Genomic DNA, 18,240 nt, shown 5'->3' on the forward strand with positions numbered 1-18,240 from the left:
AAAATCTACCTAAGTTTCTTCATGAAAATTAGAAATAATCCAAAAAGGAATTGATTGCCATTCTGTTCCATACAACAGTTTCCAATTACATTTTAAATATATTCTTAAATTAGCAAAAGGAATATAGTTTTTCAATAATTACCTTCAATAGGTGGAAGGCTTTTGTTTGATTGAGGAAAAACAGATCTGTTTCGATTTATCACTGCTCTCACTAGATTTTCATGACTTGTTCCTGTTTTCAGGCGAGCTTACTTGGCCTTAAATTGAATAATGACTCTATTAAGAACTGCCTTCCTAGATAAAAAAAACAAAGTTGGTACGACAGAAAACGTGAATTAAACAGCGAATGTAATATATCAAGTTGAAAATAATACTACTTTATTGAAACATGCGAAGTAACATGCAATAGATATGTAATTTCTAAAATTTAGTGATTTTCCAATTATTTATGAATTTTTCATATGAATTATGATTTGATAATCTGGATTTTTCATAAATAAAGATCACGCAACTTACAAAAACATAAGAAATACCAAACGCAGTAGTCTATGCCCAACGCTATCAACTCCAATAAAATATTGGATTATAAGGTCATAGATGAAGATTATAAATTTATGTCATTTTCACAAAGAAGTGTGATCTTCTTCGATAATCTGTACAAATGGTCTCAATGAATAAAGAGTAGAATTCTTTGTAGTTCAGCTAAAGTTAAACTAAAATAAGTTGAAATCAGTGAAAAATGAATCATTTACATAATTATAATTCAGAAAAGATGAACCCTCAAGGTAACAGGTAGTAAAAACACTGACAATAGAAGCGATTCATAAATTTTTACATATTATACTATATTATTATTTTCTCTTTAGTGCTCCTCAAGAAACCATACTTCAGACCTTTAAATATATTCTATACTTCGAACAATGAATTGAAATTGTTTAAAAAAAAAAGAAGTCCCAATGCATAACATTTATTCAAGACCTGCTCAACAAATATTTTATACTATTTATAGTAGTCACAATAATATTATCTATCAATTTTTCCTAACACATAACCAATAAATATTAGACAAAATGAAAAACCTATTACGAGTTTTGTTCTATTATCGTCAAAGCCATCTGATGGTGTGTCTTGAACCACCAAAGTCGGTTTTCCTTTGTTCTCTCTAAACTGAATGCTTATGGAATCCATGGAACTCAAAAGTTTCTGGTTTTCTTTTTGTAAACCCAAAAGCTTATTTGATATCTCTGACTGCTCTTTAACTAAAGACTGTATCAGTAAGGGGTCTAATGAACTATACAAATTTTCTATTTTCTTATCAATGAACATTTTGAGATCATGTTTACGGAGTGTAGTGTAGGCAAATGCCAGAAATGAACCAGCAATACTTAAAATAATACCAAAATATTTTGTATAATCCATTTGGGATCTGTACTTTTCATGAGAATCTCTGACTGCATTGGAATAGGCAGTAAAGAGGTCTCTTTCTGATTTATCATATTCTTGAAATGATAAATTTATCTCATGTTCTAACTTCAAGAGCTATAAAAGAGAGTATCAGAATATTGTTTCACAATATATTGATTATTACCTCAGTTTCTTCTTTCATCAGCTTAAAGTATTTATCAGGTTCTTCCTGGCGTTTGATTGCTTGCAATTCATCTTGAATTTGATAGGACTTTTTTCTTATCTCACTCAACTGAGATCCAATTTCTCTTCTCTTTTCCTGAGTGACTAATAATTTTTCCTATGATGAAAGTGATAATATATCTCAATGATTCTTCGTTTTTTACTTCAAAATGATGAGAATATCTTCCATCATGCAAACATTAAAATTTAGGGTATAGTTTTTTTTGGTATATGAATTCATAGAAAGTTTAAAACTCACTTGAAGTAATATAACTCGATCCTGAAATTGCTTAACTTCATCTAGACCTAATATCCTAGTGTACCATTGATTAATACTGATTATATTCTTATAGAAGTTTTCTTTTACCCTTGTAGCATCTATCTTAGAAGATATAGTATCGATAGTTTGAAGATATCGTGGATCTTGAATTGCTCTTCTGAAGTTGTTCCTTAAAGTATCTGTAAAACTCAGTTTACTTTGTAAAAATAAAATTTTTGTTAGTCGCATTCTAGCGAACTTAACCTAAAACATATTAAGAGTGCATAGATAGACCTAATAATAAATATCGAAATTGATATTATCTCTATGTGAGAGAAATATAGAGAGAGTTCGGAATGTCCAACAAAATGTCGGAGAAAAAGCGCTCCAATCTTTTTCATTCCTCTGAGGAATCAACATTCTGATTGGAGAACTCGAATGAAAATGATTCAAACATCAAGAAGCCGCCCCAAAAAAATGAATAAAAGTCGAAAAAGTTTATGGAAGAGAACGCCGATATTAATCCTGATGAATGTTTTAGTTTTAGCTTCAATAATTCTTAAAAAAGTCATGGGGCTTGCGTATCATACTTATTATACTTATATAGTTCAAGGTATTATCTGAGATATTTATGATTATAATCAAAGATTAGATTAATCTTTGATTATAATGGCTTATTTTCACGGTGATAGTAGGTATTATCACGATGTAAGCTACTTGAGAGTTTTTTTTTTTTCTTTCATTGAAGGCATCGACTGCTATGGTCATTAGCCTCTAACCTAACCATCACCGGACATGTACAACATCCATGACCTAGCCAGGATTCGAACCCGGTACCTTCGGCACCACAGTCGACATCTCTGTCCACTGCACTACCGAGGTAGTCTACCTGAGAGTTACTATTGTGATTGTGCGAGTTTTCGAAAAGCTTTTCCTTTTCTAGATATTTGAATATTGAATTTATTCCTTTACTTTATAGATAATACACTAGATAATATAATTGTTATATTTTTTTATTGCATTGGATTGAATCACATTAATTTTCATTCCGTATTATCTCCATCATTTTGAGGGGGATTACGTATATGCCTCCCCATAGGCATAACAGGGGGAGGCATAACCCCACTCAATTGATTAGAAGAAATTCAAAAAAATTGTAATAACGTATTGCATTGCACGCATTAAAAAAAAACAACTCAGATATAGCACTAAGTATTCTGATGATAAACAACAGCATACCAATCACCGCCAATTTTTTGTAAAATTATGACAAGAACTTGTGAATATATGTATATTACACGTACAGAATACATGAATATGAAAATTCAAATTTTAGGCTGAATAACTTTGACAACCCACAGCTCAAGATATTACTCGTTTAATAGGTTGCCTGAATTCGACTCTAGAGAGCGCTAAAATGTTTTTATTTTCCAATCAAATATATTTTGTGGAATTTATAGAGAATATTTCTGAAATTGATTTCCAAATTATGACAATTTTAATATCACTTGATAATTTTTCAAAACTTCAACTCCTAACGTAATTTCTGTTACTCTATGAAATCATCGCAGGTCTTAAAAATTGTAATCTGTTGAAAATTCAAAATAAGAATGGCTTGCGAAAATGATAATGACGACGAAAAAGTTGAGTTGGAAGAGCAATTCATTTTAAGAATGCCAAAGGTAAGTTTCGAGCTTCAAATATTTCAAAACCATATCGAAAAACAAAGCGATTTCAGGTTGAAGCTTTGAAACTTCGAGATTTACTGAATACAAAACCTAGTAAAATAAAAAAGGCACTTAAAATTAGCCTCAATTTGAACAATACTGGTTTTGTCAAATTTGGAAAGCGAAAAATATATGGTTGTTTGAAAAAATTTCCCACCATCATTGAATCTTATAAAACTCATGATAAAGTAACTATTTGTAAAACTGCCGACGTTAGTCACATTCTCCTTTGCGGCTATGAAAAATATGAAAGTAAAAAAGTAAATTATGTGCATGGAATAACCCCACCATTAAAAAATGTTAAAAAGAAAAGATTCAGAAAAACCCTTATAAATACCGATCGAGCTGTTGAAGTAGAAAATATAGAAAGAGAATTGTATTACCTTCTAAGAACTGACCTAGAAGCAGTAAGTATCTTTTTCAGATAAAAATTTGAATTAACAGTAAATTACCTATAGGTTTCATCGAAATATGAAATAACCTATGAACATGACAAGGAAAATTATTCTAATAATAGTGGTAGGTTTATAAAATTATAATAATAAAAAAAGTAATTATGTATAAATACTTTATTAACAAAAATTATCAAGTGAAAAATTATTTTATTTTTTAGAACTTCACTTGTTTGGAAACATTTCTTCTGAGGTAAATTTTTGGAAATTACCAATTTACATAATATAATATTCAACATTTTTCAGATGTCAGATGAAGCAGATTGATCAAACATCTATTGAGGTAAATTTTGTAGAAAAAATTGAGTTTCCAAAAAATAAACATTTTTACAATTCAACAGTTCATGTTTTTAATTTCTTCTTTTTTTTACTTTCATGGTTCAGCATTTTTCTTTTTTTCGAATTTACTTCTATTCTACAATCGCCATTGGTTTCAGAATATTTTTTATCTTTATCAGAAAATTCAATAACTGACGGTTTTGTTTCAATCTTATTTGAAATTCCAAGTTGTACTAATAATTTATTGTAAGATTTTTTTGTATCTGGATTTATTTTAGTACAGTTTCTATATTCTCTGATTTTATCACCTAAGCATGTCCAATCAAATGTTTTGATTTGTAAAGGACTCTGTTTGATGGTTGCTAAAAGTTGGAAAAGAAATGATAAGAATTTCTCCCTCACATTATTATCACTAATTTCAATTAAGTTTTTGAAAAATTGTAAGCATTTATCTAAAAATTCTTCAGTAATCTTTTCAAAGTCTTCCTTTAACTCATTTTCGCATGTTAATAACAGTCTATGATTACTATAACAAATTTTTATCCAATCTACTGCTTCATTCTTTTTGAATGGTTTAATATTTTCGTCAAATATAACAGGAAGTAAAAATTTCATCAATTCAATGTTTCCATTCCAATTACATTGTAGTATCTGTTTGAATATCACATTAGGTAAATGACAATTTCTCTTTGTTAAATAGTTATTTGAGGAACTTGTTATGATATTGGTGATATTCTGATTCAGGTGTTTTTTCATCTTTTTAGGAGTGTTTTCATCATTCACCAAAATCTTTGAACAATTAATTATAAATACACAGCATTGAGCAATTTCATTTCCCATCATCTGAAGGATAACTGAGGTTCTTGTTTCTTTCAGTAAAAGATTTTCCAAGAATTCACACAATGTGTTATCTGATACTTCAGCAATATCACTGAATTTTTTCAGTGCAGACATTTTCCTCAAACAATGTCTCACACGATCTTGCAAAGGTTTTTGATGAGTATCTTTTATGCTGAATTCTAGAAGATGCAGCAATGAAACCATTATTTCCAATGTTGATATCATTGAAGGGCTGGAATCTATGTATATTTCAATCAAATCAAGGACTCTTATCCTGAAATGGGTTGTAATTTCGTCATTCTTGCTTTGTTTTTTATGCTTTCTGAAATTTGATCTGAATTCTTTGAAAACTTGTCCTAAAACTTGATTCAATTTCTCTCCCTGTTCATCATCTATCTGATCTAAATCAATATCACTCTCATCTTCATTATCCATATTCTGTGTCAGAGCAATCTGAAGAGCTTTTCTCAACTTATCCGTTTTAGTTTCGTCTACTGCTTCTTCTTCTTCTTCACTGCAATCATCATCATCATCATTTTGTTCTTCCTCTTCCACACATTCTTCTTCCTCTTCATTATCTGAGTCTTCTTCATCTTCAGATAGATCTTCATCAGAAGCATCTCCATTGTATGTTAGTGGATTGTCCTCACTATTAGGATCCAAAACAGATATAATTTGATGTATAGCTGAGGCATTCAAGTATTCACAGAGATGTGGAAATACACAGTTGACCATCTTTCTTAGAAGATATGAATTGTGGGACAAAAGGCTCAGAAATACTTCAACAACTACCTCTATCCAAGCAGGATCAGTTTCAGAATTGTTCTTTTTTTTCATTCTTTCATAGCAGCTGAACAGTTCTTCTAATGAATCTTTTGCCAATTTCACATCATTAAAAAGCTGCAGGCCTAAATGTAAAAATAGTATTTCAAAAACTAGTTTAATTTTTTTTGTTTTCTTGGATTGGATCTTGTTGATAATTTCCTTAGCTTTTGACCAGGTTTCACTTATCTCTTCAGTAAGATCAGATCTCATTTCTAAATTTTTGGTTAGATAAGAATCTAGTTCGTTGAAAACTTCAAATAGTATAATGCGGAGGTCTTCTAATTTTGACAGTTTCAAGTCCAAGGATCTAAAAAATGTTTCTTTCAGTGAACCTGCAATTGAAATAACAATAAGAATTTTTTTTCTCAAATATTTAGTGGAGCCTGGTGTGAGCTCCCATGAAGTCTTACTGACGCTTAGGAGAGTCAAGATTGAAAACATTAAACTAATTTTATGAATGACAACTATGAAGTAGTGTATGGTTCTGCATATACAGGCTGGTCCATTGAAGTTGATAATTTTATGAGATTAAGTTAATAATCGACTGAATTTCAAAATGAATGTATGGAATAATTTTTTTTATTTTGCATCTTCTTAGTATGAACTCCATACCCTACAAAATTTCCATCCTTGCATCCTACAGCGCAGGTTTTACTCCTAGATAAAAGCTGCGCGGTAGGAATAAGTTTTTTTATTTCCATGTGAAAAAACCAGCTCTTCAGAGGAAACTTGACATATTTCAGATTTTTCTCGCAATAGATCAGCCTGTATGTATAATTTTTAAAAACAATATGGACATAGAATCCAAAAACGAAATTATGAACATTCTATTAAAAGTATTGATAAGGTTTCAGAGATAATTCATAATTTCATAATAGTTTTATACATAATATTCAGATTTAGAAATAGTTGATATGTTTGTTATCAAAGTTTAGTTGAGTAAGAAAATTTACAATAGAATGACACTATCATAGACAGTGGCATAGATAAACAGTATATACACTGCGCAAAAGAATTAACGCACATTATGGAAATCTCAAATTTATTCTACAACTGAAGGTGTTCACAATGATAATTTTTTTTATCAGAATTATGCATGCATATGTTATCCAGTTTCAACGTTTTTCTTCAATACAGATGTTTTTCCCAGCAGGAATAAAAAAAGATGAGATTATCAGATTTTGAATGTATTGGCTCCATTCTGAAATCAGTTGTTCTCGATCAATTCTAGTGATCAATAGTTTTTCTTTCGTTTGATTTTCTACACTCGATCGCTATGCAACGCGAAACACGCAATTTGACCCAAGAGGAATGTGCCCAAGCGGTAGTTTTGCGAGAAGAAGGGTGGACATACACAAGAATCTTAGGTCTTAGGACATTTATACCTGTCTCCCTGAATCGCTGCAACATTCTGGACACACTTGTATGGGAAACTCCAAACCTTTCTGCAATTCTTGTGTATGTCCACTCTTCTTCTCGCAAAACTACCGCTTGGGCACATTCCTCTTGGGTCAAATTGCGTGTTTCGCGTTGCATAGCGATCGAGTATAGAAAATCAAACGAAAGAAAAACTATTGATCATTAGAATTGATCGAGAACAACTGATTTCAGAATGGAGCCAATACATTCAAAATCTGATAATCTCATCTTTTTTTATTCCTGCTGGGAAAAACATCTGTATTGAAGAAAAACGTTGAAAGTGGATAACATATGCATGCATAATTCTGATAAAAATAATTATCATTGAGAAAACCTTCAGTTGTAGAATAAATTTAAGATTTCCATAATGTGCGTTAATTCTTTTGCGCAGTGTACATTAAAGGATAGATTTCTGTAAACAGAATCATATCAGTACCTACTAATATTGTTTTTATACTAATCACACTTACTGGCTAGTTCATCTTCTACTTGGGGCTGTTTCAAAAGTCCTAAACTCATGAGAAACTTGAGCTGTTCGCACTTCCATTTGTTTTCTTCATGGACGGATGGATGGCACATCAATTTAACTAATAAATTTGCAGCATACAATCTATCATTTTTTTGAAGTAATTCGGAAGTATTCAAGTTGAATTTTTCATTCTCCAACATCACCACTTCTTTATATATGGCGGCCAGTTCTTTGACACCTTCATTTTTTAAGGTCAATGTTATATGTTGTATAACCTTACTTTTTGTAATCTTCTCAAAAATAAATGTTCCTGGATAGAACAGCAATTTTTTCAATATGGAAATTTTAGTTTGATCATCAACATTCTCCTTCTTCAATGCTTCAACTAAACTTTCAAAAAGATTATGAGTAAATTCCTTCAATTCATAATCTTTCTCAATACCCCTAAGTTGTCGAAATACTTTTATTGTCTGTTGAATGAAATTTTCTTCCAAAAGATGTGGAAGATCATTTTGATTTTCAATATGTTTTAGTAGTATGGTCAGGAAATTGATAATAATCAAGTGTTTATTCCTGTTATATTTTAACAAGGCTTTGTCCATAAGATGAATAAATGGTATGGTAAATTGAGTTTTAACAAGCATCTTTCCAAATAATTCATAAACTGGGTGCTTTATTGATGTTATTCTAGGTATGGTCTGAAAAAATTATTATGGTATAATTTAATTATCACTTTCTTGGTAAACAAGTAGAATAGGTATATGTCTTTGAGACCCTCAAATCTGCTATATCAAAGTGGCAGCTTCCTTGCCAGATCGAAAAATTAATTAGGTATTTGAAGAATTTTTTTTAGAAAATAGAAAAATTTCATCAATTCCCTCCGTCGGTTGCGATAGTTATAGTTAATAGGTTACCAATATCTTTGAATATTTATGCACTGGAAGAACCCTTCAAATGGAATGGTTTAGAAAATTCATTGTTAAATCAACATAATTGCATATATAATTTTCTAAACTAAATGTAATTATGAATATTTTTTGTAAATTAGATATAACGCTCCTTTGCAGAAGCGGGTAAAATATTTAAATAAATTTTTTGAAATAAAAGTTTCTTTTTAAGAAGTTTATTGAAAACTAGGAACTCTTAATTGTATGGTAGTAGCTGTGCCCACTGCTGGACATAAGCCTCCCCTAATAATAACAAATAAACACTTTTTTCAATCTGTCCATTTGACGTAATAAATTGGGCGTCTTTGGGGGTCTCAAGATCATATACCTATTCTACATGACTACCAACAATTATAACAATAAATCATCAAAACTTACCATTAATATGTTCGAAAAATTTTCAAGATTACTTTCGGTTATCAAGATTGAACTGTTTGCAATTTTCTTTAGAATTTCCCTTCCAATGAGCTTAGGATACTTATTTGTTAATACTATTAAATAGTAGAAAGTATCTAAAGTATAATCGGAAAATGGTTTTTCAATTAGTGGTTTGGTAATGGGCAGTAATAGATATTGAAAAATATCTTTGTTTATTTTTTCATCTATTTCCAAAAGAAGCTCAATTGCTGGACACATCAAGTAACTTCTTTCATTTCCAGCATGCAAAATACATTCTATGATTTTCTTCTTGTCCTCATCAGAACTTTTCATGAACAGACCCGATCTTACTATTGCTGTGCAAACCAAAATGCTTCCCATGGATACGTCAGCATTTTCCTAAGAAAATGAACAAAAATTAGGTGAAATATTATATTTAAAATACAAATACTTACACTTTTGGAGTTGCCTGTCCCTGTGTGAAGTTCTTTTTCAACAAATTCGAAGATCTGCTCTACAGTTATATCCGAAAAGTTAATTAAGGGCATCAATGTAGCATAAAATCCACTTTTTGCACTGACTGTGGAAGAACCAAGACCTCTTATTATCCTCCCCAAAGCGTATTTAAATTCGGTTTCATTCTGAAAAATGTAAAAGGAAAATTATTGAAAAAATATTAACATAATAGAGAAATATTACCTTTTGATTTTCTATCAAATAATTCACTAAACTGGTACTTGCTTTGATTCGCACTTTTTCTTTAATTTTAGTAAGTTTTCTGAAGTTGTCCAAAATTGAATGTTTTATTTTTAAACTTCCGACATCGTTATTTATATTACTTTTTTCATCTTCCACGTGTTCCTCTTCCATGGTGATAATTTTCAAATACTATTTCAATACTGCACTGATATTTGTGAGGTTAGTTTAAGACACTACAAAAGCCAAAATAGAGGTTAAGACACAAAATATATCATAATAATTATATTCTGTGCATAGCGTATTTTGTGGTTCATAACATAGAATAAAGAATATCGGCTTATTCTTACTTCAAAGAAATACAATGTACAAGTATTCTTCGATTTGAGTCAATTTCATATTTCGTATAACATGAACAAATTAAAAATTATTATATATTATATTCAAAATTCAGTAATAATTGTTAACTTCAAATAGTTTTTCATTTTTCTCGGTTAATCCGAAATAGCCGAATACGGAGATATCGAATATGAAGTAATGAAGTACAGAGTACGTACATACCCGACTATTAATCAATGAAGGTGTGTTTCTCTGAAAAATTAAGATAAATGTTTTTGTCTGATAAGAATTAGATAAATAACGAAAACATTTGGTTCCTGAGTAAACACTACAATTGAAAATGAATCATTTGACTATTTAATACTCTGAAGGGGCTCTACAATTTTATACGACATGTCTTTCCCAAGTACAGGACAGGGACTGTCCAAACTCAAAAAGAAACATTTTCGGGTGAAACATCAAAAAGTCAAGCTTTTCAGGGCGAACGAACCATTTCTGTCGGTATTAATGTGGGGAATTAATCACACTGTAAGTATATTATCTCGGTTTTACATAATGTATTTGATGAAATTCATATCATTTTTCAGATAAACGAGCTTATGCATGTAACCATCCCTGTGATGTTGTTGCCAGATGATTTTAGGGCGTATTCGAAAATTAAAATAGATAACCATCTTTTTAATAAGTACGTGAGAATCTATCATACATAATAATGTCTTCATTCCCCTGTTTATTTTAGGGAGAATATGCCCTCTCATTTCAAGGTGAAAGAATATTGTCCTATGGTGTTCCGCAATATTAGAGAGAGGTTTGGAATTGATGATTTGGATTATAAGGAATCCTTAACTCGGTTAGTATCATAATTATATTTCGATAACAAACAGTTAATATTTTCATGTAGCTTCATATAATATTCTTTTTATCAATCTTGAATTTGAAGCGAAGTAGGAGTGATTAGAATTATGAATTATCCTTTTTGCTAGAGTAACCAGAGTTCAATGATTTTAACTTGTTTTAACATTCAATCTGAGATAGAATTGGTAAGAGTTATGAATATTATTATTAGCCATTGTTAATGTGAAGTTATCCACACTTTTCTGACCACTGTTTCTGATGCTCTTTTCTGAAGCCTTAATCTTTAACTTATCTTATTCTTTTTGAAATGTTACCATACCAATTCAGAGAAAATTTGTCAATGGAAAGACCTAATGGTCTCTAATGGATTTTCATTTATTATTTATATCCCAGCATCATTTATTGCTTCGATCGGCAACTTTAATATAGAAAGAACTTCTATTGCTTCTCAAAAGTAAACACAAAATTCGAATTACCACCAATTAGATAGTACTTCAGTGGTTGAAAACGTCCTACAAAAATACTTCCTAAAGTCGATGAAGTGCAGATGGATGATGGGATTGTTTGGTCATAAAAAATATGCAATTATGCTACTTGGAAAAGTCCGGAGCAATAGAAACATCTGACTTCAAAATTTCTGATTGACTTACAGATTTCTCAAACATCAATCTGTGTTATCATCATTCACGTGTTTGATTGATCTTCGACTGATTTAAAAAAATTATATGAATTAGACCGAAATAACCGTTGAATGTGAATTCAAGATATGGAAGAAGGAATTATCGATAATTCCTGATTCAAAACTCAGTGCAATATCAGTACTAATTATGATGTGCAGTTATTTCCAACATAGATTGACTAGGCTCACTCTGTTGAATATTCATTATAATTTAGAATTCAATATTGAGAAACTATTAGATATTCTGGGAATATCTGAAAGCAAACTGAATATTTAAAATTATTTATTATCTTTTAGTATATACGTCCACCTTCAGTTCAATCAAACTTTGCCTGTTAGGATATATCACAGTAGAACTATTTTTCTTTGTACTGCAAAAAAAGCAATGATTCGTTTGATTTTAATTAGTAAGCATAGGATTACCATTGAAATATTGAGGTGATTTTCCAAATGGAACCTGATATATTATGATGCAAATAGAAAAGAATAAAATGCAGAAGGTGTTCAATGAATAATAAATACTTTGCAATAATATATTTTTACATTTTCAGCCGCCTGGCTTGCATTTTCGCCTTTATCTAAGAAAAACTGAAATATACCATATTTTTCCTTTTCTAGTGTCCATCTTTGACTCATGCTTAAAACTTAGTCAACTAATCACAAAACTAGTATGAATTCTCATATTTTCAACATCATCTAGTAAAACCCGATCACACTTATAAAGGGTGTTTTTTTTAGAGCTATAGAACTTTAAATTGCAATAAAACAACGATGGATTATTCGATTGACATGAATTTTATTTATCTGCAAGATAATCTTGTGGCATTACATTTTAAATATGATTTCTGCCATATGACCGCCACGGCTGGCTCGGATGTAGTCCAATCTGGACGTCCAATTTTCGATGACTTTTTCCAACATTTGTGGCCGTATATCGGCAATAACACGGCGAATGTTGTCTTCCAAATGGTCAAGGGTTTGTGGCTTATCCGCATAGACCAATGACTTTACATAGCCCCACAGAAAGTAGTCTAGCGGTGTTGAATCACAAGTTCTTGGAGGCCAATTCACAGGTCCAAAACGTGAAATTAGGCGGTCACCAAACGTGTCTTTCAATAAATCGATTGTGGCACGAGCTGTGTGATATGTTGCACCGTCTTGTTGGAACCACAGCTCCTGGACATTATGGTTGATCAATTCAGGAATGAAAAAGTTAGTAATCATGGCTCTATACCGATCACCATCGACTGTAACATTCTGGCCATCATCGTTTTTGAAGAAGTACGGACCAATGATTCCACCAGCCCATAAAGCGCACCAAACAGTCAGTTTTTCTGGATGTAACGATGTTTCGACATACACTTGAGGATTAGCTTCACTCCAAATGCGGCAGTTTCGTTTGTTGACGTAGCAATTCAACCAGAAGTGCGCTTCATCGCTAAACAAAATAAAATGGACGTAGTGCGCGATACGTATTCCGCACAGAACCATTATTTTGGAAATAAAATTGCACTATTTGCAAGCGTTGTTCAGGCGTGAGTTTATTCATGGTGAATTGCCAAACCAAACTGAGAATAAATCACTGCACAGCTGTTAAATTGGTCGCCATCTTGAACAGTAATGCCAACTTAAAGTTATATACCACAAAAAAAACACCCGTTAAAACGCAAGCTACAGAAACTAAAGCCATCTATTGGAAAAACAATGGATTTCTTTTTACTACACCTAATAAGAATGATTACATCCTTCCTTTGAAATCTTATCATTTTAACCTGAAATAATCCGCATATACAAATTTAAAAAAAACACATATTAATTCAATAACCCCTACTTTTGTTGAACAGTTTATATTTGAAATGAGTTTGATTATATTTAACATCGTTTCATCTAAATGAAACGTAGATATACCATTTGCAGCAAGAAACTGTGCTATTCTCCAGATAAAAATATTCAAATTTTTTATTCTTTCAGGTCTCAACCTTTACCTGAGGATTCTGCAGGGAAGAGTGGTGCTAAATTCTATCACACATCAGACAAACTTTTTATAATTAAAACCTTGACTTCCGAAGAAGTTGAAAGAATGCACTCGTTCCTCAAGCAGTATCACCCATACATAGTAGAAAGACATGGAAAAACACTGCTACCTCAGTATCTAGGGATGTACAGACTTACTGTTGATAATGTAGAAAACTATATAGTTGTCACAAGGAATGTTTTTTCCAACCATTTACACATCCACAGGAAGTTTGACCTAAAAGGATCCACTGTAGATAGGGAAGCTTCGGAAAAGGAGAGAGAAAAGGAACTCCCAACTTACAAAGATAATGATTTTGTCAATGAACAGATGAAGGTAAAACCAGATTGAACATTGAGGAAGAAAATATTTAAGCTTTCTTCTTCTCAGGTATATATTGGTGATGAGGCAAAAAGTAAGTTGATGGAAACGTTAACTGCTGATGTTGAGTTTTTAACTAAACTGCATTTGATGGATTACAGTCTTTTATTAGGTAAGAAGTCTTTTCAATTTTGTATTGTAGAATTCTCCGAAAATATTTTTTCCTACAACTGCTATGAAAAGTAGCGTATTCTTCATAGCTTACTCAATTTGAAAACTATGTATTGCTCATACTGTGGGAAATATTATTTCTCACGGCACTTTGCCCACACCTTGCTTGGTAGACCAATGAAATTGGGCTTTTGAATCGTTTCTATGGAAACGCAATAAATTAGCATATTGTACTGTCAACGAAGGCCATTTTGATTTGAATCAAGTCCATTACTTGAATTATTGAAATTTGTGCAGTTTTAGGAAAAGTATAGTGTGCAACAGGTGGAGAAAGTTCTTTTCTCGCTCGTGTGTTTGCGGAACTCGCCTTTCAGGCTCGTGCCACAAACTTCCACACTCGCGAGAAAAGTTGGACTTTCCCCACATGTTGCACAATATACTATTCTATGTATTATATTTGATTGTAAATAGGATTATTTTTTCTTTATTTCGATTTAGAATGTTTAATAATCATTGTTCTAAGTGTTACCAGTACACCTGTACTGATTTTAGGTCAGAAAAAGGAAATAAAGATAAAGAATGATTTGAAGTTGCACTTTTCATCAAAATTTTCCCACTCTTGTTTCAATAACATTAAAAAATCTTTAGTGAATATGACAAAATGTGTAGACTAGTTTTAATTTTTGAAGAAATGACCTTTATCCCAAAGTTGTGACACATGATCCATACAAAGTTTTTTATTTTCAATTTCAGGAATACATGAAGTAGAACGTGGTGAATTGGAGATGGCGCGAGAAAGAGAATTAAAGGTTGTACATCAATGTAGTGATTCTGATGAGAGCGAATGTGGATCAGGTTTTGACCAAAGACGATTTGAATTGAATACACCACCTGATTCTCCAAATGCCATTGCTCAGTTTGTCAGAGAACACAGTTTGCAGTATGAAGGTAAGAAATACCCTCTTGATGTAACTGTTTTCCTAGTTCGACTTTGGGGTGGACCACAGCGCGTTAATCTAGATTCTAGACTTACCTGAATATATGTAATGGGTGTTTTTTTTCGAGGTATATAACTTTAAGTTGCCAATACTGTTCAAGATGGCGACCGATTTAACAGCTGTCAAGTGATTTATTCTCAGTTTGGTTTGGCAATTCATTATAAATAGACTCACGCCTGAACAATGCTTGCAAATAGTGCAATTTTATTTCGAAAATAATGGTTCTGTGCGGAATACGTATCGCGCACTACGTCCATTTTATTTTGTTTAGCGATGAAGCGCACTTCTAGTTGAATGGCTACGTCAACAAACAAAACTGCCGCCTTTGGAGTGAAGTTAATCCTCTAGTGTATGTCGAAACGCCGTTACATCCAGAAAAAATGACTATTTGGTGCGCTTTATGGGCTGGTGGAATTATTGGTCCGTACTTCTTCAAAAACGATGATGGCCAGAACGTTACAGTCAATGGTGATCGGTATAGAGCCATGATTACTAACTTTTCATTCCTGAATTGAACAACCATGATGTCCAGGAGCTGTGATTCCAACAAGACGGCGCAACATGTCACACAGCTCGTGCCATAATCGATTTATTGAAAGACACGTTTGGTGACCGCCTAATTTTACGTTTTGGACCTGTGAATTGGCCTCCAAGATCTTGTGATTTAACACAGGTAGACTACTTTCTGTGGGGCTATGTAAAGTCATTGGTCTATGCGGGTAAGCCACAAACCCTTGATCATTTGGAAGACAACATTCGCCGTGTTATTGCCGATATACGGCCACAAATGTTGGAAAAAGTCATCGAAAATTGGACGTCCAGATTGGACTACATCCGAACCAGCCGTGGCTGTCATATGCCAGAAATCACATTTAAAATGTGCCACAAGATTATCTTGCGGATAAATAAAATTCATTGAATTCAATCGAATAATCCATCGTTGTTTTATTACAATTTAAAGTTCTATAGCTCTAAAAAAACACCCTTTATAATCTGGACCACCCTGTATATATGCAGGGGAACAGAACACCTTTTTTATCAATTTTCATTTTGGTTATTAAACATATTTCTTATAAAAAAAATTGATTTTCAGGAGGTATCATTCCGGAATTGGATATATATGCCATACCTAGTTGCGAGTCAGCTCCAGTAAAAGAAATATACTTTGTGGCCATCATAGATGTTCTTACCCATTATGGAGTCAGAAAGCAGGCGGCCAAGGCCGCCAAGACAGTCAAATACGGTTCTAACGTGGATGGTATAAGCACATGTGATCCAGATCAGTATGCCAAAAGATTTATCGAGTTCATGAATAAGGCAATAGAATGAAATTGTTTGATGTGGTCTAGTAGAACATTGTGAATTTTTCAATTTCTGGAAGATAGTTCTTTAGACCGTTAACAGTTGTTTGAGATTTTCTTTCAAATTGATAAAGATAATTTAAGAACACACTGCTTTGAACTTTTCATCTATTTCTATCCTGAAGGTACACACTGTATGAGGAAAAGTGATATTAGTTGTATGCATGCTTATTATAGGAGTGTCTGTTATCTAGGGTTTAAATGAAAATGTATTCGGGTTTCGATAACGAAACATGAGATTTACAGCAAAAATTTATCAGTCGATAATTTGAATTTGATGGATGTCGGTGTATTTTAGAAGTTCTAAAAGTGTATTGGACTGCAAGAAAATACGCATTCTGGCAGCATTTCTACCAAAATAAATAGCTTTTCGATGAAGAATTTTTATATGTGAGTTGTTAAAGTAACTTGTCTTGATAGATCCTGTACAGAATTGATGTTATCAGATTTGGTATGTAAGAGTACATAAGAGTTTCATTTTTCATATCATTCATCAATTCTGTACTGTTTCTTTCAAATTTTATGTATATTTTTACTTATTGAAATAATCATCTGATATATTTTCTACATGCACAAAAAAATTCTGGGGAAATAGAAAAAAAGTTTAATTTTTTATATTCTATATAACCGCCGAAATTTTTCGAGTCTTCTCTCGAGAATCTACTGTATTTATAACCGTTTTTCTATTTCAGGATAATCCTTATAAAGTACCTTAGCTACATAGTTTCGTGTGAATGGATAGTTCGAGTTCTATCTCTTTTTCTATTTGTTTTATGTATCAACTTTTTTGTTATCAGTCTTAACAAATATACAAAATTTTATATTTGTTTTATCTATTAACTTTTTTGTTATTAGTCTTAACAAATATACAAAATTTTATATTTGTTTTATCTATCAACTTTTTTGTTATCAGTCTTAACAAATATACAAAATTTTGTAAGATCAGGAATTGTGGATTTTAGAGATATACAAAGAAAATGGATTTTTGGTATGTCAGGACAAGTGGGACAACACAATTGTTTTGGTGTAATTTCTCGTTGTTCTTATTTATATTTGAGACTGCAGGAATTTGAGGAATGCTAAATATCTTGGGAATAAACCTGAGTAGATCGAACTTTTTTTGGCAGGGTAAAATTTTAGATTTTTATGTGTAAAACTTTGTACAGCCTTACTGTGTCTTAGGATTGTAAAATTATAATGGAAATCATCCATAAAGCATTTTTTCATATTGATTATCCAGATGAATAATAATGCTGTATAGTCAACATAATATGTGTTGATGCAATATGTAAAATATTTTTGTCATTACAGAAAGCTTTATATATGTTTTAATTTCATATCATTATAATAATGTTTCAGTTTCAATTGTCTTTTTGATATAAGCCAATAAATATATTTCATTGAGATGAGTTTTTCATTAGTTGTTAACATTCTAACCCTAAAAATGAAGGAAAAATAGGTTAATGTTTAAGTTAAACGCCCCCTTGCCAATTTTAAAATTATTTTTTCTACATTCATGCAAAAAGCAAAACTTTATTGAACTATATTTAGTGGAAAAGAAGTTCTTTATTGCACTAGTGCAATA

General features: G+C 31.6%; 5 protein-coding genes and 1 long non-coding RNA gene across 11 annotated transcripts in view; 3 read left to right on the plus strand and 3 right to left on the minus strand.

The window, feature by feature from the left end:
* The window catches only part of LOC123675586, a 75,139-nt gene extending 74,513 nt beyond the window's left edge, over window positions 1-626 (minus strand). For 2 of the 4 annotated variants that reach the window (XM_045610967.1, XM_045610968.1), the window contains exons 1-2: window positions 517-626; window positions 143-294 (exon numbers count right to left, since the gene is read on the minus strand). The gene's annotated coding sequence lies outside the window, so the exon portion shown is untranslated. The remainder of the gene's footprint in view (window positions 1-142; window positions 295-516) is intronic. The other 2 variants (XM_045610969.1, XM_045610970.1) reach the window with 1 other exon arrangement.
* A 5-nt stretch (window positions 627-631) lies between these two features.
* LOC123675595 lies at window positions 632-1,082 on the plus strand. Its single transcript, XR_006746791.1, has 2 exons — window positions 632-785; window positions 867-1,082. It is a non-coding gene; the product is annotated as an uncharacterized LOC123675595 (long non-coding RNA).
* On the minus strand, window positions 952-2,400 carry LOC123675588. Its single transcript, XM_045610976.1, has 3 exons — window positions 1,886-2,400; window positions 1,589-1,744; window positions 952-1,539 (listed from the first exon to the last, which is right to left on the minus strand). The coding sequence occupies exons 1-3, from the start codon at window positions 2,132-2,134 to the stop codon at window positions 1,024-1,026; spliced, it is 921 nt and encodes a 306-aa protein (XP_045466932.1). The 5' UTR covers window positions 2,135-2,400; the 3' UTR covers window positions 952-1,023.
* An 811-nt stretch (window positions 2,401-3,211) lies between these two features.
* LOC123675589 (transcription initiation factor TFIID subunit 7) lies at window positions 3,212-4,404 on the plus strand. 3 transcript variants are annotated; one of them, XM_045610979.1, is made up of 5 exons: window positions 3,219-3,567; window positions 3,615-4,019; window positions 4,071-4,131; window positions 4,226-4,257; window positions 4,311-4,404. In XM_045610979.1, exons 1-5 carry the CDS (start codon window positions 3,496-3,498, stop codon window positions 4,329-4,331), a joined length of 591 nt encoding a protein of 196 aa, XP_045466935.1. In that variant the 5' UTR covers window positions 3,219-3,495; the 3' UTR covers window positions 4,332-4,404. The 3 variants fall into 3 exon arrangements, with proteins under 3 accessions (XP_045466933.1, XP_045466935.1, XP_045466934.1); XM_045610977.1 differs by having other exon boundaries at window positions 3,212-3,567; window positions 4,226-4,404; XM_045610978.1 differs by having other exon boundaries at window positions 3,262-3,567; window positions 3,624-4,019; window positions 4,226-4,404.
* On the minus strand, window positions 4,167-10,178 carry LOC123675585 (myb-binding protein 1A). The gene is made up of 5 exons (XM_045610965.1): window positions 9,921-10,178; window positions 9,677-9,862; window positions 9,222-9,620; window positions 7,898-8,594; window positions 4,167-6,340 (listed from the first exon to the last, which is right to left on the minus strand). Exons 1-5 carry the CDS (start codon window positions 10,089-10,091, stop codon window positions 4,407-4,409), a joined length of 3,387 nt encoding a protein of 1,128 aa, XP_045466921.1. The 5' UTR covers window positions 10,092-10,178; the 3' UTR covers window positions 4,167-4,406.
* Window positions 10,179-10,463: 285 nt separating this feature from the next.
* LOC123675596 (phosphatidylinositol 5-phosphate 4-kinase type-2 alpha) lies at window positions 10,464-18,059 on the plus strand. The gene is made up of 7 exons (XM_045610989.1): window positions 10,464-10,784; window positions 10,844-10,941; window positions 10,996-11,106; window positions 13,762-14,140; window positions 14,195-14,297; window positions 15,050-15,244; window positions 16,388-18,059. The coding sequence occupies exons 1-7, from the start codon at window positions 10,650-10,652 to the stop codon at window positions 16,621-16,623; spliced, it is 1,257 nt and encodes a 418-aa protein (XP_045466945.1). The 5' UTR covers window positions 10,464-10,649; the 3' UTR covers window positions 16,624-18,059.
* The last annotated feature ends 181 nt before the right edge of the window (window positions 18,060-18,240 follow it).

The sequence above is a fragment of the Harmonia axyridis genome, chromosome 3, assembly GCF_914767665.1.
Source record: "Harmonia axyridis chromosome 3, icHarAxyr1.1, whole genome shotgun sequence".
Classification (NCBI taxonomy): domain Eukaryota; kingdom Metazoa; phylum Arthropoda; class Insecta; order Coleoptera; family Coccinellidae; genus Harmonia; species Harmonia axyridis.

Bases quoted from the DNA above. Each gene is read 5' to 3' on its own strand.
- LOC123675588 (XM_045610976.1), bottom strand. From the start codon at position 2,134: ATGCGACTAACAAAAATTTTATTTTTACAAAGTAAACTGAGTTTTACA. The intron at 1,745-1,885 runs GTGAGTTTTAAA...CTTTCATCATAG, and splicing joins ATCGAGTTATATTACTTCAA to GAAAAATTATTAGTCACTCA. The intron at 1,540-1,588 runs GTAATAATCAAT...TCTCTTTTATAG, and splicing joins TGATGAAAGAAGAAACTGAG to CTCTTGAAGTTAGAACATGA.
- LOC123675589 (XM_045610977.1), top strand. From the start codon at position 3,496: ATGGCTTGCGAAAATGATAATGACGACGAAAAAGTTGAGTTGGAAGAG. The intron at 4,020-4,070 runs GTAAGTATCTTT...AATTACCTATAG, and splicing joins TAAGAACTGACCTAGAAGCA to GTTTCATCGAAATATGAAAT. The intron at 4,132-4,225 runs GTAGGTTTATAA...TTTATTTTTTAG, and splicing joins AAATTATTCTAATAATAGTG to AACTTCACTTGTTTGGAAAC.
- LOC123675585 (XM_045610965.1), bottom strand. From the start codon at position 10,091: ATGGAAGAGGAACACGTGGAAGATGAAAAAAGTAATATAAATAACGAT. The intron at 9,863-9,920 runs GTAATATTTCTC...TACATTTTTCAG, and splicing joins ATTTGATAGAAAATCAAAAG to AATGAAACCGAATTTAAATA. The intron at 6,341-7,897 runs GTAAGTGTGATT...TTTCAATTGCAG, and splicing joins AGTAGAAGATGAACTAGCCA to GTTCACTGAAAGAAACATTT.
- LOC123675596 (XM_045610989.1), top strand. From the start codon at position 10,650: ATGTCTTTCCCAAGTACAGGACAGGGACTGTCCAAACTCAAAAAGAAA. The intron at 10,942-10,995 runs GTACGTGAGAAT...TGTTTATTTTAG, and splicing joins GATAACCATCTTTTTAATAA to GGAGAATATGCCCTCTCATT. The intron at 14,298-15,049 runs GTAAGAAGTCTT...TTTCAATTTCAG, and splicing joins GGATTACAGTCTTTTATTAG to GAATACATGAAGTAGAACGT.